At 40.8% G+C, this 27,806-nt stretch overlaps 1 protein-coding gene across 1 annotated transcript in view; it reads left to right on the top strand.

Annotated features, from left to right (window-relative positions):
- PIP4P2 (phosphatidylinositol-4,5-bisphosphate 4-phosphatase 2) overlaps positions 1–26,397 on the top strand; it is a 263,098-nt gene extending 236,701 nt beyond the window's left edge. Inside the window, exon 7 of the mRNA XM_053715190.1 lies at positions 24,629–26,397. Coding sequence (XP_053571165.1) covers positions 24,629–24,772 — 144 coding nt within the window. The 3' untranslated portion in view covers positions 24,773–26,397. The remainder of the gene's footprint in view (positions 1–24,628) is intronic.
- Positions 26,398–27,806: the final 1,409 nt, after the last annotated feature.

Here is a 27,806-nt window from a genome sequence, read left to right as displayed (position 1 = left end):
GCCCCGAGAATCTTTACAAAGGTGCTGGGCTCTCTTCTGGCGGTTCCAAGACCGCGAGGCATAGCGGTGGCTCCGTATCTAGACGACATCCTGATACAGGCGACAAGCTTGCAAATTGCCAAGTCTCACACAGAGATAGTTCTGGCATTTCTAAGGTTGCATGGGTGGAAGGTGAACGTGGAAAAGAGTTCTCTATCACCACTCACAAGAGTCTCCTTCCTAGGGACTCTGATAGATTCTGTAAAAATGAAAATTTACCTGACGGAGGCCAGGTTATCAAAACTCTTAAATGCTTGCCGGGTCCTTCATTCCATTCCACGCCCGTCAGTGGCTCAATGCATGGAAGTAATCGGCTTAATGGTAGCGGTAATGGACATAGTGCCATTTGCGCGCCTGCATCTCAGACCGCTGCAATTGTGCATGCTAAGTCAGTGGAATGGGGATTACTCAGATTTGTCCCCTCTACTAAATCTGGATCAAGAGACCAGAGATTCTCTTCTCTGGTGGTTATCTCGGGTCCATCTGTCCAGGGGCATGACCTTTCGCAGGCCAGATTGGACGATTGTAACAACAGATGCCAGCCTCCTAGGCTGGGGCGCAGTCTGGAATTCCCTGAAGGCTCAGGGATCCTGGACTCAGGAGGAGAAACTCCTCCCAATAAATATTCTGGAGCTAAGAGCAATATTCAACGCTCATCTAGCTTGGCCTCAGTTAGCAACACTGAGGTTCATCAGATTTCAGTCGGACAACATCACGACTGTGGCTTATATCAACCATCAAGGGGGAACCAGGAGCTCCCTAGCGATGTTGGAAGTCTCAAAGATAATTCGCTGGGCAGAGACTCACTCTTGCCACCTGTCAGCGATCTACATCCCAGGAGTGGAGAACTGGGAGGCGGACTTTCTAAGTCGTCAGACTTTTCATCCGGGGGAGTGGGAACTCCATCCGGAGGTATTTGCTCAACTGGTCCACCGTTGGGGCAAACCAGATCTGGATCTCATGGCGTCTCGCCAGAACGCCAAACTTCCTCTTTACGGTTCCAGGTCCAGGGACCCGGGAGCGAAGCTGATAGATGCTCTAGCAGCTCCTTGGTTTTTCAACATGGCTTATGTGTTTCCACCGTTTCCTATGCCCCTCGACTGATTGCCAAGATCAAACAGGAGAGAGCATCGGTGATTCTGATAGGACTCTACCTTTGAGGAAAGACCTTCTAATACAAGGTCCTTTCAATCATCCAAATCTAATTTCTCTGAGACTGACTGCGTGGAGATAGAACGCTTGATCCTATCAAAGCGCGGCTTCTCCGAGTCAGTTATTGATACTTTGATACAGGCACGAAAGCCTGTTACCAGAAAAATCTACCATAAGATATGGCGTAAATACCTGTATTGGTGCGAATCCAAGAGTTACTCATGGAGTAAGGTTAGGATTCCAAGGATATTGTCTTTTCTCCAAGAGGGTTTGGAAAAAGGCTTATCAGCTAGTTCTTTAAAGGGACAGATTTCTGCTCTGTCTATTCTTTTGCACAAGCGTCTGGCAGAAGTTGCAGACGTCCAGGCTTTTTGTCAGGCTTTGGCTAGGATTAAGCCTGTGTTTAAAACTGTTGCTCCTCCGTGGAGCTTAAACTTGGTTCTTAAAGTTCTTCAAGGAGTTCCCTTTGAACCCCTTCATTCCATTGATATTAAACTTTTATCTTGGAAAGTTCTGTTTTTGATGGCTATTTCCTCGGCTCGAAGAGTCTCGGAGTTATCCGCCTTACATTGTGATTCTCCTTATCTGATTTTCCATTCAGACAAGGTAGTTCTGCGTACTAAACCTAGGTTTTTACCTAAGGTAGTTTCTAACAGGAATATCAATCAGGAGATTGTTGTTTCATCATTATGTCCTAATCCTTCTTCAAAGAAGGAACGACTTTTGCATAATCTGGACGTAGTCCGTGCCCTGAAATTCTATTTGCAGGCAACTAAAGATTTTCGTCAAACTTCTTCCCTGTTTGTCGTTTACTCTGGACAGAGGAGAGGTCAAAAAGCTTCGGCAACCTCTCTCTCCTTTTGGCTTCGTAGCATAATACGTTTAGCCTATGAGACTGCTGGACAGCAGCCCCCTGAAAGAATTACAGCTCATTCCACTAGAGCTGTGGCTTCCACCTGGGACTTTAAGAATGAGGCCTCTGTTGAACAGATTTGCAAGGCTGCGACTTGGTCTTCGCTTCACACTTTTTCGAAATTTTACAAATTTGACACTTTTGCTTCTTCGGAGGCTGTTTTTGGGAGAAAGGTTCTACAGGCAGTGGTTCCTTCCGTTTAAGTGCTTGCCTTGACCCTCCCATCATCCGTGTACTTGGCTTTGGTATTGGTATCCCATAAGTAATGGATGATCCGTGGACTGAACACACTTAACAAGAGAAAACATAATTTATGCTTACCTGATAAATTTATTTCTCTTGTAGTGTGTTCAGTCCACGGCCCGCCCTGTCTTTTAAGGCAGATCTAAATTTTATTTAAAACTTCAGTCACCACTGCACCCTATGGTTCCTCCTTTCTCGTCTTGTTTTGGTCGAATGACTGAATATGACATCTGAGGGGAGGAGCTATATAGCAGCTCTGCTTGGGTGATCCTCTTGCAATTTCCTGTTGGGGAGAGAATATATTCCATAAGTAATGGATGATCCGTGGACTGAACACACTACAAGAGAAATAAATTTATCAGGTAAGCATAAATTATGTTTTTATTCAAATCTGTTTGTGGTTCCCAAAAAAGAGGGAACCTTCAGACCAATTTTGGATTTAAAGATCCTAAACAAATTCCTCAGAGTTCCATCATTCAAGATGGAAACTATTCGAACCATCCTACCCATGATCCAAGAGGGTCAGTACATGACCACAGTGGACTTAAAGGATGCCTACCTTCACATTCCGATTCACAAGAATCATCATCGATTCCTGAGGTTTGCCTTTCTAGACAGGCATTACCAGTTTGTAGCTCTCCCATTCGGGTTGGCTACAGCCCAAGAATTTTTACAAAGGTTCTGGGCTCACTTCTGGCGGTTCTAAGACCGCGAGGCATAGCGGTGGCTCCTTACCTGGACGACATCCTGATACAGCGGTCCAGCTTTCAAATTGCCAAGTCTCATACAGAGATAGTTCTGGCATTTCTGAGGTCGCATGGGTGGAAAGTGAACGAAGAAAAGAGTTCTCTATTTCCTCTCACAAGGGTTCCCTTCCTAGGGACTCTGATAGATTCTATAGAAATGAAAATTTACCTGACGGAGTCCAGGTTATCAAAACTTCTAAATGCTTGCCGTGTTCTTCACTCCATTCTGTGCCCCACGGTGGCTCAGTGCATGGAAGTAATCGGCTTAATGGTAGCGGCAATGGACATAGTACCATTTGCGCACCTGCATCTCAGACCGCTGCAATTATGCATGCTCAGTCAGTGGAATGGGGGTTACAGAGATTTGTCCCCTCTACTAAATCTGGACCAGGAAACCAGAGCTTCTCTTCTCTGGTGGTTATCTCGGGTCCATCTGTCCAAAGGTATGACCTTTCGCAGGCCAGATTGGACCATTGTAACAACAGACCGCCAGCCTTCTAGGTTGGGGTGCAGTCTCTGGAACTCCCTGAAGGCTCAGGGTTCATGGACCCAGGAGGAGAAACTCCTCCCAATAAATATTCTGGAGTTAAGAGAAATATTCAATGCTCTTCTAGCTTGGCCTCAGTTAGCAAAACTGAGGTTCATCAGATTTCAGTCGGACAACATCACGACTGTAGCTTACATCAACCATCAAGGGGGGACCAGGAGTTCCCTAGCGATGTCAGAAGTCTCCAGGATACTTCGCTGGCAGAGACTCGCTCTTGCCACCTGTCAGCAATCCATATCCCAGGGGTAGAGAACTGGGAGGCGGATTTTCTAAGTCTTCAGCTTTTTCATCCTGGGGAGTGGGAACTCCATCCGGAGGGTGTTTGCTCAATTGGTGCTCCGTTGGGGCAAACCAGAACTGGATCTCATGGCGTCTCGCCAGAACGCCAAGCTTCCTTGTTACGGATCCAGGTCCAGGCACCCAGAAGTGGCACTAATAGATGCTCTAGCAGCGCCATGGTTCTTCAACCTGGCTTATGTGTTTCCACCGTTTCCTCTGCTCCCTCGTCTGATTGCCAAGATCAAACAGGAGAGAGCATCGGTGATATTGATAGCATCTGCGTGGCCACGCAGGACCTGGTATGCAGACCTAGTGGACATGTCATCCTTTCCACCATGGACTCTGCCTCTGAGACAAGACCTTCTAATACAAGGTCCTTTCAATCATCCAAATCTACTTTCTCTGAGACTGACTGCATGAGATTGAACGCTTGATTCTATCTAAGCGTGGGCTTCTCCAAGTCAGTAATTGATACCCCTAATACAGGCACGAAAGCCTGTCACCAGGAAAATTTACCACAAGATATGGCGTAAATATCTTCATTGTGTGAATCCAAGAATTACTCATGGAAGAGGGGTTAGGATTCCTAGAAGATTGTCCTTCCTCCAAGAGGCTTTGGATTAAGGATTATCAGCTAGTTCTTTAAAAGGGCAGATTTCTGCTCTGTCTATTCTTTTACACAAGCATCTGGCAGAAGTTCCAGACGTTCAAGCATTTTGTCAGGCTTTAGTTAGAATTAAGCCTGTGTTTAAACCTGTTGCTCCCCCATGGAGCTTAAACTTGGTTCTTAAAGTTCTTCAAGGGGTTCCGTTTGAACCCCTTCATTCTATTGATATCAAACTTCTATCATGGAAAGTGCTTTTTCTGATGGCTATTTCCTCGGCTTGAAGAGTCTCGGAGTTATCTGTCTTACATTGTGATTCTCCTTATCTGATCTTTCATTCAGATAAAGTAGTTCTGCGTACAAAACCTCGGTTTTACCCAAGGTGGTTTCTACAAGAATATCAATCAGGAGATTGTTGTTCCGTCATTATGCCCTAATTCTTCTTCAAAGAAGGAACGCTTTTTGCATAATCTAGATGTAGTCCGTGCATTGAAGTTTTACTTGCAGGCTACTAAAGATTTTCGTCAAACATCTAACCTGTTTGTTGTTTACTCTGGACAGAGAAGAGGTCAAAAGGCCTCGGCAACCTCTCTTTCCTTTTGGCTTCGGAGTATAATCCGTTTAGCGTATGAGACTGCTGGACAGCAGTCCCCTGAAAGAATTACAGCTCATTCTACTAGAGCTGTGGCTTCCACCTGGGCCTTTAAAAATGAGGCCTCTGTTGAACAGATTTGCAAGGCTGCGACTTGGTCTTCGCTTCATACCTTTTCAAAATTTTACAAATTTGATACTTTTGCTTCTTCGGAGGCTGTTTTTGGGAGAAAGGTTCTACAGGCAGTGGTTCCTTCCGTTTAAGTTCCTGCCTTGTCCCTCCCATCATCCGTGTACTTTAGCTTTGGTATTGGTATCCCACAAGTATCGGATGATCCGTGGACTGGATACACTTAACAAGAGAAAACATAATTTATGCTTACCTGATAAATTTATTTCTCTTGTAGTGTATCCAGTCCACGGCCCGCCCTGTCCTTTTAAGGCAGGTCTAAATTTTAATTAAACTTCAGTCACCACTACACCCTATAGTTTCTCCTTTCTCGATTTGTTTCGGTCGAATGACTGGATATGACAGTGAGGGGAGGAGCTATATTGCAGCTCTGCTGTGGGTGATCCTCTTGCAACGTCCTGTTGGGGAGGAGAATATCCCACAAGTATCGGATGATCCGTGGATTGGATACACTACAAGAGAAATAAATTTATCAGGTAAGCATAAATTATGTTTTTTTATTATGTTTTCCTGTCTACCCATATGATCTTCCAAATCTGACACTCATGTTTCAACTTCAGCTATCCTATTGGCAAAGTGTCTAACTTCATCTGTGAGACCAGAGATCTCATTTTGTAGAAAACTAAATTGTGGTAAAATTAACTCTGAGATATGCTTTTTCTTCGTTCAGAACTCTGGACAGCACTTTTTGATTGGTGGATGACTTTTTCCACCGATCAGCAAGGGACAACCCAGGTTGTTCACCAAAAATGGGCCGGCATCTAAACTTACATTCTTGCATTTCAAATAAAAGATACTAAGAGAATAAAGAAAATTTGATAATAGGAGTAAATTAGAAAGTTGCTTAAAATGTCATGCTCTATCTGAATCACGAAAGAAAAAATTTGGGTTCAGTGTCCCTTTAAGTGTGCTATAGAGAGGATACTCAGGCAAATATAGCCAGTACTAGGGTATGTTCAATATGGCTGAATGGAAATAAGTGCAAATCTTCATTAGGACAAAGTGGAGATGAATGCATAAAGGGTTACTGTATACATATGGGTATGAATGCAAGGTGTCAACATGCTTTAATATATAAAAGAAACAATAGGAAATGGTTATAAAGAACTAATAAAATCCAGCATAAAAACTGATTCATATAAAACTAATTTAATCCAACATAAAAACTTAAAAATAAAAATAAAAGTATAGCAAGAAGCAATATAAAAAAGAACAATAAATATTAATCTGAGCTCAGATGTACATAATGGAACCTCACAGTGCCCTAAGAAACCAAATAAGGATATATGGAGGGGACGTCCCAAGAAAACAACCCAAATGTCCCAGAGTGAAATGAGAACCAAATAGTCCCAAATGAAAGTCCGATGTAAAACAATCCAGGAGTTGGAGATGCTTGGAAAAGGCTTCAGATCCAGAACTAACCAGGACGTTTAGAAATACCTGTAAAAAGAAAAAACAAACGGATGCACAAAAACTAAAAGTTCTAGCTGGGCTAAAAGAAAAAGTGCTCCACCATATGTAAGTAGAAACTCGGGCCTGGTTTGTCACAAAGTCAACGCGTTTCAGCCTTCTTCCTGTCTTGATAAAGGCCTCTTAGAAGGCCGAAACGCATCGACTTTGTGACAAACCAGCCCGAGTTTTTCTACTTACATATGGTGAGCACTTTTTTTTCTTTTAAGCACACTTAAGCCCCTATTTTGGTGGCGCTCCTATACCCTTCCCTCACTTATAATATGATCCTGTTAGGTGATCGTTATGCTATAGTGAGCTTGTGTGCCCTCTCATTTGGCGCTAACTACTACCTATTTTTCTTCTGGATTATATACCCTGTTTAACACTTGTGATATTAATGATTACTACCAGGCCCTTTAAGAACCATGTATAAGACAAGTATTATCAAATATATATATATATATTATATATATATATATATATATATATATATATATATATTATATATATATAAATATATATATATACTTTTTTACTATATGTTACTTTGTCTTAATTCCCCAGGTTGAGAAAACTGTTTCAGCACTCTGATATTATACAGGGAGTGCAGAATTATTAGGCAAATGAGTATTTTGACCACATCATCCTCTTTATGCATGTTGTCTTACTCCAAGCTGTATAGGCTCGAAAGCCTACTACCAATTAAGCATATTAGGTGATGTGCATCTCTGTAATGAGAAGGGGTGTGGTCTAATGACATCAACACCCTATATCAGGTGTGCATAATTATTAGGCAACTTCCTTTCCTTTGGCAAAATGGGTCAAAAGAAGGACTTGACAGGCTCAGAAAAGTCAAAAATAGTGAGATATCTTGCAGAGGGATGCAGCACTCTTAAAAATTGCAAAGCTTCTGAAGCTTGATCATTGAACAATCAAGCGTTTCATTCATAATAGTCAACAGGGTCGCAAGAAGCGTGTGGAAAAACCAAGGCGCAAAATAACTGCCCATGAACTGAGAAAAGTCAAGCGTGCAGCTGCCAAGATGCCACTTGCCACCAGTTTGGCCCATATTTCAGAGCTGCAACATCACTGGAGTGCCCAAAAGCACAAGGTGTGCAATACTCAGAGACATGGCCAAGGTAAGAAAGGCTGAAAGACGACCACCACTGAACAAGACACACAAGCTGAAACGTCAAGACTGGGCCAAGAAATATCTCAAGACTGATTTTTCTAAGGTTTTATGGACTGATGAAATGAGAGTGAGTCTTGATGGGCCAGATGGATGGGCCCGTGGCTGGATTGGTAAAGGGCAGAGAGCTCCAGTCCGACTCAGACGCCAGCAAGGTGGAGGTGGAGTACTGGTTTGGGCTGGTATCATCAAAGATGAGCTTGTGGGGCCTTTTCGGATTGAGGATGGAGTCAAGCTCAACTCCCAGTCCTACTGCCAGTTTCTGGAAGACACCTTCTTCAAGCAGTGGTACAGGAAGAAGTCTGCATCCTTCAAGAAAAACATGATTTTCATGCAGGACAATGCTCCATCACACGCGTCCAAGTACTCCACAGCGTGGCTGGCAAGAAAGGGTATAAAAGAAGAAAATCTAATGACATGGCCTCCTTGTTCACCTGATCTGAACCCCATTGAGAACCTGTGGTCCATCATCAAATGTAAGATTTACAAGGAGGGAAAACAGTACACCTCTCTGAACAGTGTCTGGGAGGCTGTGGTTGCTGCTGCACACAATGTTGATGGTGAACAGATCAAAACACTGACAGAATCCATGGATGGCAGGCTTTTGAGTGTCCTTGCAAAGAAAGGTGGCTATATTGGTCACTGATTTGTTTTTGTTTTGTTTTTGAATGTCAGAAATGTATATTTGTGAATGTTGAGATGTTATATTGGTTTCGCTGGTAAAAATAAATAATTGAAATGGGTATATATTTGTTTTTTGTTAAGTTGCCTAATAATTATGCACAGTAATAGTCACCTGCACACACAGATATCCCCCTATAATAGCTATAACTAAAAACAAACTAAAAACTACTTCCAAAACTATTCAGCTTTGATATTAATGAGTTTTTTGGGTTCATTGAGAACATGGTTGTTGTTCAATAATAAAATTAATCCTCAAAAATACAACTTGCCTAATAATTCTGCACTCCCTGTATACTGGAATTAAGCAAACAAGCAGATGTTCCACTTTGAAAATATAAAAATACATAGAATGAGCTGTCCAACCATACATATTTGGGCAGTCCAACCATAAATTCAGGTTCAACACAGTTCTCCAGATAGTTCAGTTTTTTTTATCCAAGCACTAATGGATCCATTAATGGAAAGCCGTTTTATTAGTTCTGCACCATATTTTTATACACCATATAAGAGTAAAATAGCAGGTGACGAGAAAAGAAACAGAGTAGTACTTATCTGTATAATGTTTTCAATTGAGGATTCACACAGCAAGTGCGGTCAGTAAGGTCTTTTAAAACTATCTTCTGGAAACAAGATACTGTTCCTGGAGCCTTGCCGTTTATGTGTCAGCCCAGGCCATACCTTTTCTTCGCCTCCTACCTCAGTAAGGAGCAGATGCAGAATGTGGTATGACCCGCTTCTTCACTCTACGCCGCCCGAGGTCCTGGGAGTATGTCGGCTGTAAAGCGTGTTAGTTCCTTTTATTTTAAACAACAGGTAGCTTGCTGTTATAGAGCATATGGGCTTTATTCCTCCTCTTCTTCACCCTGCACAGTACAGGGACTTATGATCAGTAACGACCAGTTTTCTCAGTGGCCTTCCCATTCACACAGTCTTTGTCGGATTCAGCCTAGGCACCGGGAACTTCTCACCTCTGTCCTGCCATGCTTTTTCCTTCCACTGCGTAAGCCAGCTTGTATAAGTAAGGCCTTACAGTTTTGATGTGGGTTTCAAAATGGGGCAGTGGAAAACCGGCCTGAGGCCAATAATAGCACTTCAACACGCCCGTGCCTCTTCACTCTGGCGCCCTTGAGGATCCGAGGCGGCCAAAGAATATGGCATGGCGGTGTGTGGTAATTCCGCTCCAAGGTAAGGTGAGCTTACACGCTAGCTGCGGGTCTGTGTGCTCCTCCTCCGGAAACCACCAATCATTTGTTATACCTTACATAAAGCCTAACACATTAAAAAGTATAATACCAATGGTGTGCCTGCATGCACTGAATCCTTTTACCTGTAATTTACCTTTCTGGTTATATTACTGTATTGTCTTTCTGAAGGTACTATGTATCATTTACATCTATGGACACATTGCACTTATTTTTTCAGTAGTTAAAGTGCCATAAAACATGTTGAGATCGGTGCATATCCTAAAAGGGCTTATTAAGTAAAAAATAGTTTGCATAAAAAAAATTGTTTAAAAATTGCTGGCAAGTATTTTCTTCCTAAATGGAGTCCACAGCTGCATTCGTTACTTTTGGGAAATAAGAACCTGGCCACCAGGAGGAGGCAAAGACACCCCAGCCAAAGGCTTAAATACTCCTCCCACTTCCCTCATCCCCCAGTCATTATTTGCCTTTTCGTCGCAGGAGGTTGGCAGAGAAGTGTCAGAAGTTTGTTTTGTCTCTTATGGAGGGTAGTACTCTTCGACATGGGACGGGAGTTTTAAGTAATCCTATCAGTCTCTCAGTCCGGAGATGCAGGGAGAGTCTTTCTGCGACACCATCCCGACTCCTATTAACAGCTCCACAAGCAATCAGCGCTATCTAACTTTGCTTCGCTGCCTGCTTTCTTATCTCAAGTCCATGGCGGAGGCGCTGCTTCTATTCGTCACACTTAAAGGGCCGTGTTCCTGTTCCACGGCGTAGAATCCGGTAAGATCGTTTCATTTTACTTCATCAGAATGTACTTTTACTTATTTGTTTTCCCATAAGGAACTATCTTGCGGGACTTATTAAGTATATTTATAGGGCCTCAGTGAGGCTCCTTTGGTATCTTGGAATCAAGGGTTAATATCTCCCGAGGGGGATTATTGAACAGGGGGGTTTTAATCATGTTTGTTATGTGATTCAATCTGCTTATGTGTAGTGTTAACTGGGCTCTTGGCTTAGAACATAAAGGCCTTTGGAAGTGACGCAACCTTATGGTTGGGTGCGCTTTTTTTGACTGTACGGTTCACCTTGTGACTGGACGTGTTTACGTTCTGGTCTTCCATTCCCACATTCCTGACCATGTGGCCACTGAAAAATTAGAGTCTGCTTGTGTCTGGTTCTAGGAGGTGGTGAGTACCACAGCCATTGTGGGTGTCAGGTGCCGTTTAAGTTTTTTCTTAGTCCATATGATTATATTCTCTATCTAGTTATGGAGGATTCTGATGCTGAGACTGTTCAAATTTCAGATTCTACGATTTGTGAAGAATGCGAACTGGCCCCGTTGACACAGGTCAATCAGTTATGTTTCTACTTCGAATGGCTCACCTAATTAGACATGAGGGGATGACGTATTTTCCAAATTGTCTGATTATTGAGATCTTTCCCAGTTTTTTGTTGGAAGATCAGAGTTCTGTTTGGCTGGTCCTGCGGGTATGCCTGCTTTCTTCCTGGTCGTTAACCTACGGGTTGCCTTATATTTTCTTTTATCCGGTTTGGATGTCTTTTAATTTTGATTATGTGTTTCCTTCGGGAACGTCTGGCATCGATTCTCTTTGCTTGCTTCCTCGGAAGTTTGTTAAGGACACGTTAGTCCTAGGTTTGTCTGTTTTACCTTCCCCTCTGAGGGAGGATTTAGCCAACTTGACAGTTATGACCCCAGCTGCGGCTGGTCCTGCTGGGATTCTGATCTTCTGTCCTGTGGCTTATTCAGACACGTGGGATTCCTTCCAGGTCAGGGTGTTGGAGATTTGTTCTCTCGGTTCAGCCTACGGCTGTGTCCTGGGGGCAGGTGCTCTGTCCTTCCGGCCCGTTTGCCAGCCCCCTTTGTCTTGGGGGGGGGCTAATATCCTTCTTTCGGAAGTGTGGTCCCTATCTTAGGGCTTTTCCTGGCTTCAGGAGGTTAGGACAGACGGGTTAGCCTATTTTGGAGAGAGGTACGCTCTCTGGGTTGTTCTGTCCATTTGGAGAGTTGCTGGCTCTGCCTTGAGTCTATGTTGTGTGTTCTTTGGCCTTGTCGATGGTCTCCATGTGGTATTTCAGGTTGGCACCCAAGCACTATTGTAATGGCTCTGCCATTTTTTCCGCTCTTGTTTTACCCAGTCATGCCAAAGACAATTCAGTGATCAAGGCCTGTCCCTGTGGGGGGGTCACACTTCCCTGTTCACCACAATCTGTTAGGTCCCAGTAGGTGTGCCGAATCGGCTGCTGAGCTTTCCAGCTACATAAAGGATGTCCCAAACTCCTCAAGAAATATTTGAAACAAAATAAATTGCTGGTGCTCATAATTAATAAAAATCCAAAATTTATTGCATCCAATATTAAAAATACATAAGTCATTCACAGGAAAAAATGGGTAGATCACATAATAGATGTTGCGCATTTCGGCATAGGTGCCGTAATCATAGATCCTAAATGCTCATTACCTATCCTGTTATTTAAAAACCTAACCATCTTGGCCTATTGGCTACCAATAATTGAGCAAATGACAAACCAATTTAACTATTTACATTCTGTCACTACTACCTAGCGTCTACTCATAAACTAATAAAATTTGGAGGTATTTCTGGCAGAAACACTTTTTCATTGGCTACAAATTTGTAACAAAAATGTTCATACATATACATTCCAAATGCATTCAATATGCAATTCATCAATCATTCAAATATTACTGGCAACAATTGATTATATCAAACTCAAAAATAAAACCCTGGTATCTGAGTATCTAGGGTTAATATCCAATATATTTCTTGTTTAGACAATATGCTATTTTTTTTCTGTGAAAGACTCATGTATTTTTAATGTTAGATCCAATATTTTGATTTTATAAATTTTTTTGAGCATCAGCAATTTCCTCTTTGTTTCAAACAAAGCAAAAGTGTTAATAGAAGTAAATTTGAAAGTTGTTTAAAACTGTATGTTCTTTCTGAATCCCAAAATAATTTTTTTGTTTCATGTCCCTTTAACTGGTCCTTTCGATTGATGGTAAGGGCTCTTATTTTTCCCTGTACTTCCAATAGAGCTTTTTCCTTAGGAGCTTCACTGGGGTTGGGAAGTTCGCTTGGAAATTTAAGTGCAAGCCCAAGAAGACCTAATGTTCTCACCATTTTCTTCCAGTCCCAGGAATGTTTCACATTTGTGTGTGTGTGTATGTATATGTATGTGTGTGTATATATATATATATATATATATACAGTTGTATAAATTTCCATGATCTTCATATATAAATAATTGGGTGTTTGGATCAGATATTTCATTTTGATCTATCAAATAACTGAAGGACACAGTAACATTTCAGTAGTGAAATTAAATTTATTGGATTAACAGAAAATGTGCAATATGCATCAAAACGAAATTAGACAAGGTGGATACATGTAGGCACCCCAACAGAAATATTGCAATATTTAATAGAGCCTCCTTTAGCAGAAATAATAGCCCTTAGACGCTTCCTATAGCCTGTTATGAGTGTCTGGATTCTGGATGAAGGTATTTTGGACCATTCCTCCTTGAAAAACATCTCCAGTTCAGTTAGGTTTGATGGTTGCCGAGCATGGACAGCCCACTTCAAATCACCCTACAGATTTTCAGTGATATCTGAGTCTGGGAACTGGGATGGCCATTCCAGAACATTGTACTTGTTCCTCTGCATAAATGCCAGAGTAGATTTTGAGCAGTGTTTTGGGTCGTTGTCTTGTTGAAATATCCAGCCCCGGCGTAACTTCAACTTTGTGACTGATTCCTCAACATTATTCTCAAGTATCTGCTGATATTGAGTGGAATCCATGCGACCCTCAACTTTAACAAGATTCCCAGTACCGGCACTGGCCCACAGCATGATGGAGCATCCACTAAATGTTACTGTGGGTAGCAAGTGTTTGTCTTGGAACACTGTATTATTTTGCCGCCATGCATAACGCCCCTTGTTATGACCAAATAACTCAATCTTTGTTTCATCAGTCCACAGCACCTTCTTCCAAAATGAAGCTGGCTTGTCCAAATGTGCATTTGCATACCTCAAGCAACTCTGTGTTTGGCGTGTGTGAGAAAAGGCTTCTTCCACATCACTCTCCTATACAGCTTCTCCTTGTGCAAAGTGCGCTGAATTGTTGAACGATGCACAGTGACACCATCGGCAACAAGATGATGTTGTAGGTCTTTGGAGGTGGTCTGTAGCCTGTTTTTGTCCGTTCTCGCCATCCTTTGTCTTTGCCTCTCCAATATTTTACTTGGCCTGCCACTTCTGGCATTAACAAGAACTGTGCCTGTGGTCTTCCATTTCCTCACTATGTTCCTCACAGTGGACACTGACAGCTTAAATCTCTGCGATAGTTTTTTGTAGCCTTCCCCTAAACCATAATGTTGAACAATCTTTGTTTTCAGGTCATTTGAGAGTTATTTTGAGGCCCCCATGTTACCACTCTTCAGAGGAGAGTCAAAGAGAACAACAACTTGCAATTGTCCACCTTAAATACTTTTTCTCATGATTGTATGCACCTGTCTATGAAGTTCAAGGCTTAATGGGCTCACCAAACCAATTGTGTGTTCCAATTCATCATTGCTAGGTAGTTACAGGCATTCAAATCAACAAAATGACAAGGGTGCCCAAATTTATGCACCTGTCTAATTTCGTTTTGATGCATATTGCACATTTTTTGTTAATTCAATAAACCTCATTTCCCTACTGAAATACTACTGTGTCCTTCAGTTATTTGATAGATCAAAATGAAATTGCTGATCCAAACACCCAATTATTTATAAATGAAAATCATGGAAATTGTCAGGGGTGCCTAAACATTTGCATACGACTGTATATATACAGTGGATATAAAAAGTCTACACACCCCTGTTAAAATGTCAGGTTTCTGTGATGTAAAAAAAAATGAAACAAAGATAAATCATTTCAGAACTTTTTCCACCTTTAATGTGACCTATAAACTGTACAACTCAATTGAAAAACAAACTGAAATCTTTGAGGTGGAGGGAAGAAAAAAAAAAAACTAAAATAATGTGGTTACATAAGTGTGCACACCCTATGACTGGGGATGTAGCTGTGTTCAGAATTAAGCAATCACATTCAAAATCATGTTAAATAGGAGTCAGCATACACCTGCCATCATTTAAAGTGCCTGTGATTAACCCCAAATAAAGTTCAGCTGCTCTAGTTGGTCTTTCCTGAAATTTTCTTAGTCGCATCCCACAGCTAAAGCCATGGTCCACAGAGAGCTTCCAAAGCATCAGAGGGATCTCATTGTTAAAAGGTATCAGTTAGGAGAAGGGTACAAAATAATTTCCAAGGCATTAGATATACCATGGAACACAGTGAAGACAGACATCATCAAGTGGAGAAAATATGGCACAACAGTGACATTACCAAGAACTGGACTTCCCTCCAAAATTGATGAAAAGACGAGAAGAAAACTGGTCTGGGAGGCTACCAAGAGGCCCACAGCAACATTAAAGGAGCTGCAGGAATATCTGGCAAGTACTGGCTGTGTGGTACATGTGACAACAATCTCACATATTCTTCATATGTCTGGGCTATGGGGTAGAGTGGCAAGACGAAAGCCTTTTCTTACGAAGAAAAACATCCAATCCAGGCTACATTTTGAAAAACCCATCTGAAGTCTCCCAAAAGCATGTGGGAAAAGGTGTTATGGTCTGATGAAACCAAGGTTGAACTTTTTGGCCATAATTCCAAAAGATATGTTTGGCGCAAAAACAACACTGCACATCACCAAAAGAACACCATACCCACAGTGAAGCATGGTGGTGGCAGCATCATGCTTTGGGCTGTTTTTCTTCAGCTGGAACTGGGGCCTTAGTTAAGCTAGAGGGAGTTATGAACAGTTCCAAATACCAGTCAATATTGGCACAAAACCTTCAGGCTTCTGCTAGAAAGCTGAACATGAAGAGAAACTTCATCTTTCAGCATGACAACGACCCAAAGCATACATCCAAATCAACAAAGGAATGGCTTCACCAGAAGAAAATGAAAGTTTTGGAATGGCCCAGCCAGAGCCTAGACCTGAATCCGATTTGAAAATCTGTGGGGTGATCTGAAGAGGGCTGTGCACAGGAGATGCCCTCACAATCTGACAGATTTGGAGTGTTTTTGCAAAGAAGAGTGGGCAAATCTTGCCAAGTCAAAATGTGCCATGCTGATAGACTCATACCCAAAAAGACTGAGTGCTGTAATAAAATCAAAAGGTGCTTCAACAAAGTATTAGTATTAGTATATTATTTTATTTTTATATTTTTTCTTCCCTCTACCTAAAACATTTCAGTTGGTTTTTGAATTGAGTTGTACAGTTTATAGGTCACATTAAAGGTGGAAAAAGTTCTGAAATGATTTATCTTTGTCTCATTTTTTTACATCACAGAAACCTGACATTTTTACAGGGGTGTGTATACTTTTTATATCCACTGTATATATTAATCTAAGAGAAAACTATAAGTAAACCTAATTCCGCATTGTTTTGTTTTTATTGCCCTAATAAATATTACTTTGATTTATCTTAATTGGAGTGTGATATATACACTGGTTTGTTCTAGAAAGAGAGGTGTCAGAATTTTGTATTTGATTGGCTGAAAATGCACCAGGACAACCACAATTAACTATATAGTGGTGCCCTGTCCCTAGCTGTTAAAATCCTTACTAGCTGGTTATAGATTAATATATATATATATATATATATATATATATATATATATATATATATTTGTATTGAGAGATATATATATATATATATATGTGTGTGTGTATATATATATGTGTGTGTGTATATATATATATATATATATATATATATATATATATATATATATATATATACGATTGTTTGTCAAGATTACAGAGTTAAGATTTAATAAGCCCTATCTTATACATGGTCTAAGAGGGATATGGTTTTATTCTTTTTTTAGGGTAATTAATTTTTTTATATTTAATCGTTAAAAAAAAAATATATATATGTATGTGTATATATATATAAAATAACTTGTTACATGAAGTTTCAGTTTTATACTAACACCTTTAGCAAATGCTGCAGCGGTATGGACAGATAATTTGTCCATAGCACTACTACATTTGAGAAAGGTGTTATTATGCTTATGTATGTCTGTGTGTGTGTGTGTGTGTGTGTATATATATATATATATATATATATATATATATGTATATATATATATAACAGAATTTATACTTACCTGATAAATTACTTTCTCCAACGGTGTGTCCGGTCCACGGCGTCATCCTTACTTGTGGGAAATATCTCTTCCCCAACAGGAAATGGCAAAGAGTCCCAGCAAAGCTGGCCATATAGTCCCTCCTAGGCTCCGCCCACCCCAGTCATTCGACCGACGGACAGGAGGAAAAATATAGGAGAAACCATATGGTACCGTGGTGACTGTAGTTAGAGAAAAGAATTCATCAGACCTGATTAAAAAACCAGGGCGGGCCGTGGACCGGACACACCGTTGGAGAAAGTAATTTATCAGGTAAGCATAAATTCTGTTTTCTCCAACATTGGTGTGTCCGGTCCACGGCGTCATCCTTACTTGTGGGAACCAATACCAAAGCTTTAGGGCACGGATGAAGGGAGGGAGCAAATCAGGTTACCTAAACGGAAGGCACCACGGCTTGCAAAACCTTTCTCCCAAAAATAGCCTCCGAAGAAGCAAAAGTATCAAATTTGTAAAATTTGGCAAAAGTGTGCAGTGAAGACCAAGTCGCTGCCTTACATATCTGGTCAACAGAAGCCTCGTTCTTGAAGGCTCATGTGGAAGCCACAGCCCTAGTGGAGTGAGCTGTGATTCTTTCAGGAGGCTGCCGTCCGGCAGTCTCATAAGCCAATCGGATGATGCTTTTAAGCCAAAAGGAAAGAGAGGTAGAAGTCGCTTTTTTGACCTCTCCTTTTACCAGAATAGACAACAAACAAAGAAGATGTTTGTCTGAAATCTTTTGTAGCCTCTAAATAGAATTTTAGAGCACGGACTACGTCCAAATTGTGTAACAAACGTTCCTTCTTTGAAACTGGATTCGGACATAAAGAAGGTACAACTATCTCCTGGTTAATATTCTTGTTAGAAACAACCTTTGGAAGAAAACCAGGCTTAGTACGCAAAACCACCTTATCTGCATGGAACACCAGATAGGGCGGAGAACACTGCAGAGCAGATAACTCTGAAACTCTTCTAGCAGAAGAAATAGCAACCAAAAACAAAACTTTCCAAGATAGTAACTTAATATCTATGGAAAGTAAATGTTCAAACAGAACCCATTGAAGAACTGAAAGAACTAGATTTAGACTCCAGGGAGGAGTCAAAGGTCTGTAAACAGGCTTGATCCTAACCAGAGCCTGAACAAATGCTTGAACATCTGGCACAGCTGCCAGTCTTTTGTGTAGTAAGACAGATAAAGCAGAGATCTGTCCCTTTAGAGAACTTGCAGATAATCCTTTCTCCAAACCTTCTTGTAGAAAGGAGAGAATCTTAGGAATTTTTATCTTATTCCATGGGAATCCTTTGGATTCACAACAACAGATATATCTTTTCCATATTTTATGGTAAATCTTTCTAGTTACCGATTTTCTGGCCTGAACCAGAGTATCTATCACAGAATCTGAAAACCCAACGCTTTGATAGAATCAAGCGTTCAATCTCCAAGCCGTCAGCTGGAGGGAGACCAGATTTGGATGTTCGAATGGACCCTGAACAAGAAGGTCCTGTCTCAAAGGTAGCTTCCATGGTGGAACCGATGACATATTCACCAGGTCTGCATACCAAGTCCTGCGTGGCCACGCAGGAGCTATCAAGATCACCAAGGCCATCTCCTGTTTGATCCTGGCTACCAGCCTGGGAATGAGAGGAAACGGTGGAAATACATAAGCTAGGTTGAAGGTCCAAGGTGCTACTAGTGCATCTACTAGAGTCGCCTTGGGATCCCTGGATCTGGACCCGTAGCAAGGAACCTTGAAGTTCTGACGAGACGCCATCAGATCCATGTCTGGAATGCCCCATTATTGAGTTAGTTGGGCAAAGATCTCCTGGTGGAGTTCCCACTCCCCCGGATGGAATGTCTGACGACTCAGATAATCCGCTTCCCAGTTTTCCACACCTGGGATTTGGATCGCAGATAGGTGGCAGGAGTGATCCTCCGCCCATTGAATTATTTTGGTCACTTCTTTCATCGCCAGGGAACTCCTTGTTCCCCCCTGATGATTGATATACGCAACGGTCATCATGTTGTCTGATTGGAATCTTATGAATCTGGCCTTTGCTAGCTGAGGCCAAGCCCTGAGAGCATTGAAGATCGCTCTTAGTTCCAGAATGTTTATCGGGAGAAGAGACTCTTCCCGAGACCATAGTCCCTGAGCTTTCAGGGATTCCCAGACCGCGCCCCAGCCCACTAGACTGGCGTCGGTCGTGACAATGACCCTCTCTGGTCTGCGGAAGCTCATTCCCTGGGATAGATGGTCCAGGGTCAGTCACCAACGGAGTGAATCTCTGGTCTTCTGATCTACTTGAATCATTGGAGACAAGTCTGTATAGTCCCCATTCCACTGTTTGAGCATGCACAGTTGTAATGGTCTTAGATTAATTCGTGCAAAAGGAACTATGTCCATTGCTGCAACCATCAACCCTACTATTTCCATGCACTGCGCTATGGAAGGACGTGGAATAGAATGAAGAACTTGACAAGTGCTTAGAAGTTTTGACTTTCTGACCTCTGTCAGAAAAATCCTCATTTCTAAGGAATCTATTATTGTTCCCAAGAAGGGAACTCTTGTTGACGGAGACAGAGAACTTTTTTCTATGTTCACCTTCCATCCGTGTGATCTGAGAAAGGCCAGAACGATGTCTGTATGAGCCTTTGCTTTTGACAGGGACGACGCTTGTATTAGAATGTCGTCCAAGTAAGGTACTACTGCAATGTCCCTCGGTCTTAGAACCGCTAGAAGGGACCCTAGTACCTTTGTGAAAATCCTTGGAGCAGTGGCTAACCCGAATGGGAGGGCCACAAACTGGTAATGTTTGTCCAGAAAGGCGAACCTTAGGAACTGATGATGTTCTTTGTGGATAGGAATATGTAGGTACGCATCCTTTAGATCCACGGTAGTCATAAATTGACCTTCCTGGATAGTGGGTAGAATCGTTCGAATGGTTTCCATCTTGAACGATGGTACCCTGAGAAATTTGTTTAGGATCTTCAAATCCAAAATCGGTCTGAAAGTTCCCTCTTTTTTGGGAACTACGAACAGATTTGAATAAAATCCCATTCCTTGTTCCTTTATTGGAACTGGGTGTATCACTCCCATCTTTAACAGGTCTTCTACACAATGTAAGAACGCCTGTCTCTTTATTTGGTTTAAGGATAAGTGAGACATGTGGAACCTTCCCCTTGGGGGTAGTTCCCTGAATTCCAGAAGATAACCCTGAGAAACTATTTCTAGTGCCCAGGGATCCTGAACATCTCTTGCCCAAGCCTGAGCAAAGAGAGAGAGTCTGCCCCCTACTAGATCCGGTCCCGGATCGGGGGCTACTCCTTCATGCTGTTTTGTTAGCAGCAGCAGGCTTCTTGGCCTGCTTACCCTTGTTCCAGCCTTGCATCGGTTTCCAGGCTGGTTTGGGTTGTGAGGCATTACCCTCTTGCTTAGAGGATGCAGAATTAGAGGCCTTGAAAGGGATGTTAAGCAATTTTGTCTTGGATGACACATCCGCTGACCAAGACTTTAGCCAAAGCGCTCTGCGCGCCACGATTGCAAACCCTGAATTTTTCGCCGCTAATCTAGCTAATTGCAAAGCGGCATCTAAAATAAAAGAGTTAGCCAACTTAAGTGCGTGAACTCTGTCCATAACCTCCTCATATGGAGTCTCTCAACTGAGCGACTTTTCTAGTTCCTCGAACCAGAACCACGCTGCTGTAGTGACAGGAACAATGCACGAAATGGGTTGTAGAAGGTAACCTTGCTGTACAAAAATCTTTTTAAGCAAACCCTCCAATTTTTTATCCATAGGATCTTTGAAAGCACAACTATCCTCGATAGGAATAGTAGTGCGCTTGTTTAGAGTAGAAACTGCCCCCTCGACCTTAGGGACTGTCTGCCATAAGTCCTTTCTGGGGTCGACCATAGGAAATAATTTCTTAAATATAGGGGGGGGGAACAAAAGGTATGCCGGGCTTTTCCCACTCCTTATTCACTATGTCCGCCACCCGCTTGGGTATAGGAAAAGCGTTGGGGTGCACCGGAACCTCTAGGAACTTGTCCATCTTGCATAATTTCTCTGGAATGACCAAGTTGTCACAATCATCCAGAGTAGATAACACCTCCTTAAGCAGTGCGCGGAGATGTTCTAATTTAAATTTAAATGTCACAACATCAGGTTCAGCTTGTTGAGAAATTTTTCCTGAATCTGAAATTTCCCCATCTAACAAAACCTCCCTCATGGCCACTTCAGATTGGTGTGAGGGTATGACAGAACAATTATCATCAGCGCCCTCCTGCTCTTCAGTGTTTAAAACAGAGCAATCGCGCTTTCTCTGATATGTAGGCATTTTGGATAAAATATTTGCTATGGAGTTATCCATTACAGCCGTCAATTGTTGCATGGTAATAAGCATTGGCGCGCTAGATGTACTAGGGGCCTCCTGCGTGGGCAAAACTGGTGTAGACACAGTAGGAGATGATGTAGTATCATGTTTACTCCCCTCATCTGAGGAATCATCTTGGGCAATTTCATTATCTGTGGCAGTACTGTCCTTACTTTGTTTGGACGCTATGACACAATTATCACACAAATTTAAATGGGGAGACACATTGGCTTTCATACATATAGAACATAGCTTATCCGAAGGCACAGACATGTTAAACAGGCTTAAACTTGTCAATAAAGCACAAAAAAAACGTTTTAAAACAAAACCGTTACTGTCTCTTTAAATTTTAAACAGAAAACACTTTATTACTGAATATGTGAAAAAGTATGAAGGAATTGTTCAAAAATTACCAAAATGTCACCACAGTGTCTTAAAGCATTAAGAGTATTGCACACCAATTTTAAATTTAACCCCTATACAGTCCCAGCTATAGCCTTTGCTGTGACCTAACCAAGCCCAGAGGGGAATACGATACCAAATGATGCCTTCTAGAAACTTTTCCAGCTACTTTCAGATCCTCACACATGCATCTGCATGTCTTGCTCTCAAAAACAACTGCGCAGTAATGGCGCGAAAATGAGGCTCAGCCTACAACTGGGAAGGCCCTCCCTGACTGGAAAAGGTGTCTAACATAGTGCCTGCCGTTAAAAAACGTTCCCCAAGTTTATAAATGTGAATTATCAGCATAAACATGTATAAAATGTCCAAATAAAGCAATCGATTTAGCCCATAAAAGTGTCTACCAGTTTTATAGCCCATATTAAGCCCTTTATTCTGTTTGCTTGACTAAGAAAATGGCTTACCGGTCCCCATGAGGGGAAATGACAGCCTTCCAGCATTACATGGTCTTGTTAGAAATATGGCTAGTCATACCTTAAGCAGAAAAGTCTGCTAACTGTTTCCCCCAACTGAAGTTACTTCATCTCAACAGTCCTATGTGGAAACAGCAATCGATTGTCTGCTAAAATCATCTTCCTCTCACAAACAGAAATCTTCATCCTTTTCTGTTTCAAAGTAAATAGTACATACCAGCACTATTTTAAAATAACAAACACTTGATAGAAGAATAAAAAACTACATTTAAACACCAAAAAAACTCTTAACCATCTCCGTGGAGATGTTGCCTGTGCAACGGCAAAGAGAATGACTGGGGTGGGCGGAGCCTAGGAGGGACTATATGGCCAGCTTTGCTGGGACTCTTTGCCATTTCCTGTTGGGGAAGAGATATTTCCCACAAGTAAGGATGACGCCGTGGACCGGACACACCAATGTTGGAGAAATATATATATACAGTATATATATATATACAGTGTGTGTGTGTGTGTGTATATATATATATATATATATATATATATATATATATATATATATATATATATATATATATATATACAGGGAGTGCAGAATTATTAGGCAAGTTGTATTTTTGAGGATTAATTTTATTATTGAACAACCATGTTCTCAGTGAACCCAAAAAACTCATTAATATCAAAGCTGAATAGTTTTGGAAGTAGTTTTTAGTTTGTTTTTAGTTATAGCTATTTTAGGGGGATATCTGTGTGTGCAGGTGACTATTACTGTGCATAATTATTAGGCAACTTAACAAAAAACAAATATATACCCATTTCAATTATTTATTTTTACCAGTGAAACCAATATAACATCTCAACATTCACAAATATACATTTCTGACATTCAAAAACAAAACAAAAACAAATCAGTGACCAATATAGCCACCTTTCTTTGCAAGGACACTCAAAAGCCTGCCATCCATGGATTCTGTCAGTGTTTTGATCTGTTCACCATCAACATTGCGTGCAGCAGCAACCACAGCCTCCCAGACACTGTTCAGAGAGGTGTACTGTTTTCCCTCCTTGTAAATCTCACATTTGATGATGGACCACAGGTTCTCAATGGGGTTCAGATCAGGTGAACAAGGAGGCCATGTCATTAGATTTTCTTCTTTTATACCCTTTCTTGCCAGCCACGCTGTGGAGTACTTGGACGCGTGTGATGGAGCATTGTCCTGCATGAAAATCATGTTTTTCTTGAAGGATGCAGACTTCTTCCTGTACCACTGCTTGAAGAAGGTGTCTTCCAGAAACTGGCAGTAGGACTGGGAGTTGAGCTTGACTCCATCCTCAACCCGAAAAGGCCCCACAAGCTCATCTTTGATGATACCAGCCCAAACCAGTACTCCACCTCCACCTTGCTGGCGTCTGAGTCGGACTGGAGCTCTCTGCCCTTTACCAATCCAGCCACGGGCCCATCCATCTGGCCCATCAAGACTCACTCTCATTTCATCAGTCCATAAAACCTTAGAAAAATCAGTCTTGAGATATTTCTTGGCCCAGTCTTGACGTTTCAGCTTGTGTGTCTTGTTCAGTGGTGGTCGTCTTTCAGCCTTTCTTACCTTGGCCATGTCTCTGAGTATTGCACACCTTGTGCTTTTGGGCACTCCAGTGATGTTGCAGCTCTGAAATATGGCCAAACTGGTGGCAAGTGGCATCTTGGCAGCTGCACGCTTGACTTTTCTCAGTTCATGGGCAGTTATTTTGCGCCTTGGTTTTTCCACACGCTTCTTGCGACCCTGTTGACTATTTTGAATGAAACGCTTGATTGTTCGATGATCACGCTTCAGAAGCTTTGCAATTTTAAGAGTGCTGCATCCCTCTGCAAGATATCTCACTATTTTTTACTTTTCTGAGCCTGTCAAGTCCTTCTTTTGACCCATTTTGCCAAAGGAAAGGAAGTTGCCTAATAATTATGCACACCTGATATAGGGTGTTGATGTCATTAGACCACACCCCTTCTCATTACAGAGATGCACATCACCTAAAATGCTTAATTGGTAGTAGGCTTTCGAGCCTATACAGCTTGGAGTAAGACAACATGCATAAAGAGGATGATGTGGTCAAAATACTCATTTGCCTAATAATTCTGCACTCCCTGTATATATATATATATATATATATATATATATATATATATATATATATGTGTATATATCAATCTGTATGTATCCCTAGTTTCATATTTATATCTGTCTACTTCTCTGTCTATCAAAAACAGTTAATACATTTGAAAACTTTGTGTGCTTTCTTTTAGGTTGGAACTCAAGATTTTGCCCGTCGCTTCCATGCCACATACGTATCCTGGGCAGTTGCCTATCTTTTAGGTTTGGGTTGTCTTATTCGTGCTTGTTACTGGGGAGCCATAAAAGTTAGTTATCCAGAGCACAGTTTTGCATAGACTTGTTTATAATGATATAACAGGTTATAAAATCTAGTAATTCTGGATATGAGTAGAGCTTTTTTTTTAGACCCTACGTGGCTGGGTGCACATCAAAGCACTCTAGCTATGAAGAACGTCAACCTCATAAGGATCCCTATCCAGTTACAGTAGGTGTGAGACTGGGAAATGAACATTCATATAAATCAGTCTTACATGAGCAACAACCCATTGCACTACATTATATGCAAATAGTTTTGTTTTTGCTGCTAGTTTTTTTCAGAATCTGAATATTTAAGGTATTGTTACATGTTCAGACATGTTCCATGTATTGTTCTTATGTGTTATTTTAAATTCCTGTTTTTCTATTTTATTTTACACCTGTGCCATTCTGCCGGTGTCATCTAACTGAGCAAAACAAGTATTCATATTTATGAGTGTTTATACAGTGGCTTGAAACTTGCATTTAAAATAGTTACCTAAAAATATTGTAGTGGCTTCTGTTAAAGCTCTATTAAATTTACCTGATTAGTTTTAAATGCAATATTAAAACTCAGCCACCACTGAGTAGTATTATCTCAAACATTGAAACAAAACGTTTTTATTTCCAGACATTGTTTTTACTTTGTGCTATTCTGAAAGATGTATTCAGACTCCAAATCACAAAAATATTCATCTTTTCTTTATTTTGAGCCATGAACTTGTACATCGTCTTTTTCATAATTCAGAGTTGCAGAATAAATGTAAATGCACCTTTTAAATGTATGTTTGACATCCATTAATCTCTAATGCACCTGCATCTCTTGGCTAAGAGCATTAATATGTTTGTTAGGAAGTATAATTAAGTGTACTTTTTATGAAGGAACAACTTTGGATATAATTACATTTCACAATTTAACATTCAGGTAAATAACTTCTATAAATGCTGTATTCAGAGTGAAGGGAGGAGGGAAAGCTCAATAATATTGTCCACACCAGAAAATAAATGTAATGGTACTAGATAAAGACTGCAGTAGTAAGCAGTTTCTTTTTAGCCTCATTGCTATAGGGATCAGTTATCTCGAAATAACTATGCTTACTCATGGATCGTAATTATTATTTTTTTCTACTTCTATTAAAAGCCATCATTTTCATTTGTATGCAATATACCAGTTAAAATTTATACTGCATTCGAATGAGGGTTTTTTGGGGAAGTGTATTTTATGTCATTTTCTGTACTAATCTAGAGGTTTTTGAATGGGATATGAGAAGATTCTTTTTACTGTTACTTATATAAAATGGGGGGAGGGGCATACAAATTCTGGCAGAAACCAAGGATGAATTTATTCACACCTGTTCTTTTTACTTTATTAACTGTGCTGTACAATAAAATATTATATTTTATAATATGTTGAATAATGTGATTTCCCTGATCAGAAAACATTCAGTGAATGTATTTCCAGCTTTGTCTATTGCTTCTGTACATGATCTCTATATACAAATCCCTGGTGATTTTGGATAATTGGTTTACTTTACAGAAAACATTCTGAATGCCAGAGCACAATAATTGTATTCCTTAAGTTACATTACCTGTTTGTACGTTGCTGTTAGCCTGTTCAGGATTCTTCTGTAACTTTTAAAAGTACTAATAAAGATTATTATACATATGTCTTCTGTCTGCTTTTAAGTCTTCTATTAAATTATTGCTACTGCTATACATAATATAAAAGAGAAGGAAGAAAACATTTATTATCATCTTTGCAGTTCTTCTATAACACAATATATAGAGCATCGTTCAGTTTATCCTCGATACCGAAAATAGTGGGTTTATGATAAAAATTCCATATCACTGGAATGTATGTAGTCTTTTGGTCTTCTGGTGTAGATAGAAACTAGATGTACACAGACAAAAAAATATATATTTTATTTCATCCAATATTCACTGATTGGGTAGTTAAGATTTTGTTTATCAAAAAAATGTTTGCTAGCTATTTCCTTTGGGTAACATCTCTAGGGTAGCAGAGGAGCAGTTGGGCAGAAGCTTAAACAGTAGTAGCTATTGCTATAAGCCAGTAGCAGCACAATATAAATATATGGTAAAGAACAAAAGTGAAGTTTACATACTTATGGGTGACACAGAAATCTTTCAGCTAACAAGTATGTTGCTGGATCATTATTAAATAGTATACATTTGAAGCGTTTCCTGCCTTTGGAGTAAATATTTAAACTTTCTAATGGTAGTGAGAGTCCCCAGTCCTATTCTTACATATGGGAATACATTACCTGTCCACCAATAGAAGGCAAAACCACCCCAACCAGAGCATTCAATTATCCCTCCCACTTCCCCTTCCCTCCCAGTAGTTCTTTGCCTCGTCTAGGAGTAGGCAAAGATTGAGGTGCTCTGCAAGATAGATTTCCTATGAAAACCCTCAATGGATAGTTCATAGAAAAGAGGGTAAGGGGAGTTATAGCTGTCCTTATAAATCTTTTCAGTAGAGTATTGACTCAGCAGGCCAGGGGTGTCACTAGGAAGTTCCCAAGCCTCCTCCTGTGAGCCAATAAACTCTAAATGGAGGGGTATACCAGAAAAAGGAATAGTGATGTAGCAAATATATGAAAAATATAAACATACCCCTATATACAAGATACTCAAATGTACTATAATAGTCCCAAATGGGGTCAGTGGTGTGCATTATCCACAATGTAAGATAATGTCCACAGGAAACTGGCTGCACTCCTCCTCACAGTTGAATCCGGATGAGTCTATGAAGTTAAATACAAAACAGAGGGGTGCCTCATGTGTAGATCAACCAAGTGGATTAAAGAATATGTGAAACAAAAGCCTAAAGGGTACTCACATTTGGCAATAGCACCCTAATGTGCATCAGCTCACCCACTCCTGGTTCCACAAAGCAGGCTGGATCATAGGCAGGATACAGGGCTCATATCAGTGTGGCACTCCAATGGACAGGAGAATAAGGTGCTTTCACTATGCTTAAAGGGACACTGAACCCACATTTTTTCTTTTGTGATTCAGATAGCATGCAATTTTAAGCAACTTTCTAATTTACTCTTA

This window comes from Bombina bombina, chromosome 5 (assembly GCF_027579735.1).
Source record: "Bombina bombina isolate aBomBom1 chromosome 5, aBomBom1.pri, whole genome shotgun sequence".
Taxonomy (NCBI): Eukaryota; Metazoa; Chordata; class Amphibia; order Anura; family Bombinatoridae; genus Bombina; species Bombina bombina.
Note: the sequence above shows the minus strand (reverse complement) of the source record. Positions and strands in the feature narration are given on the sequence as shown.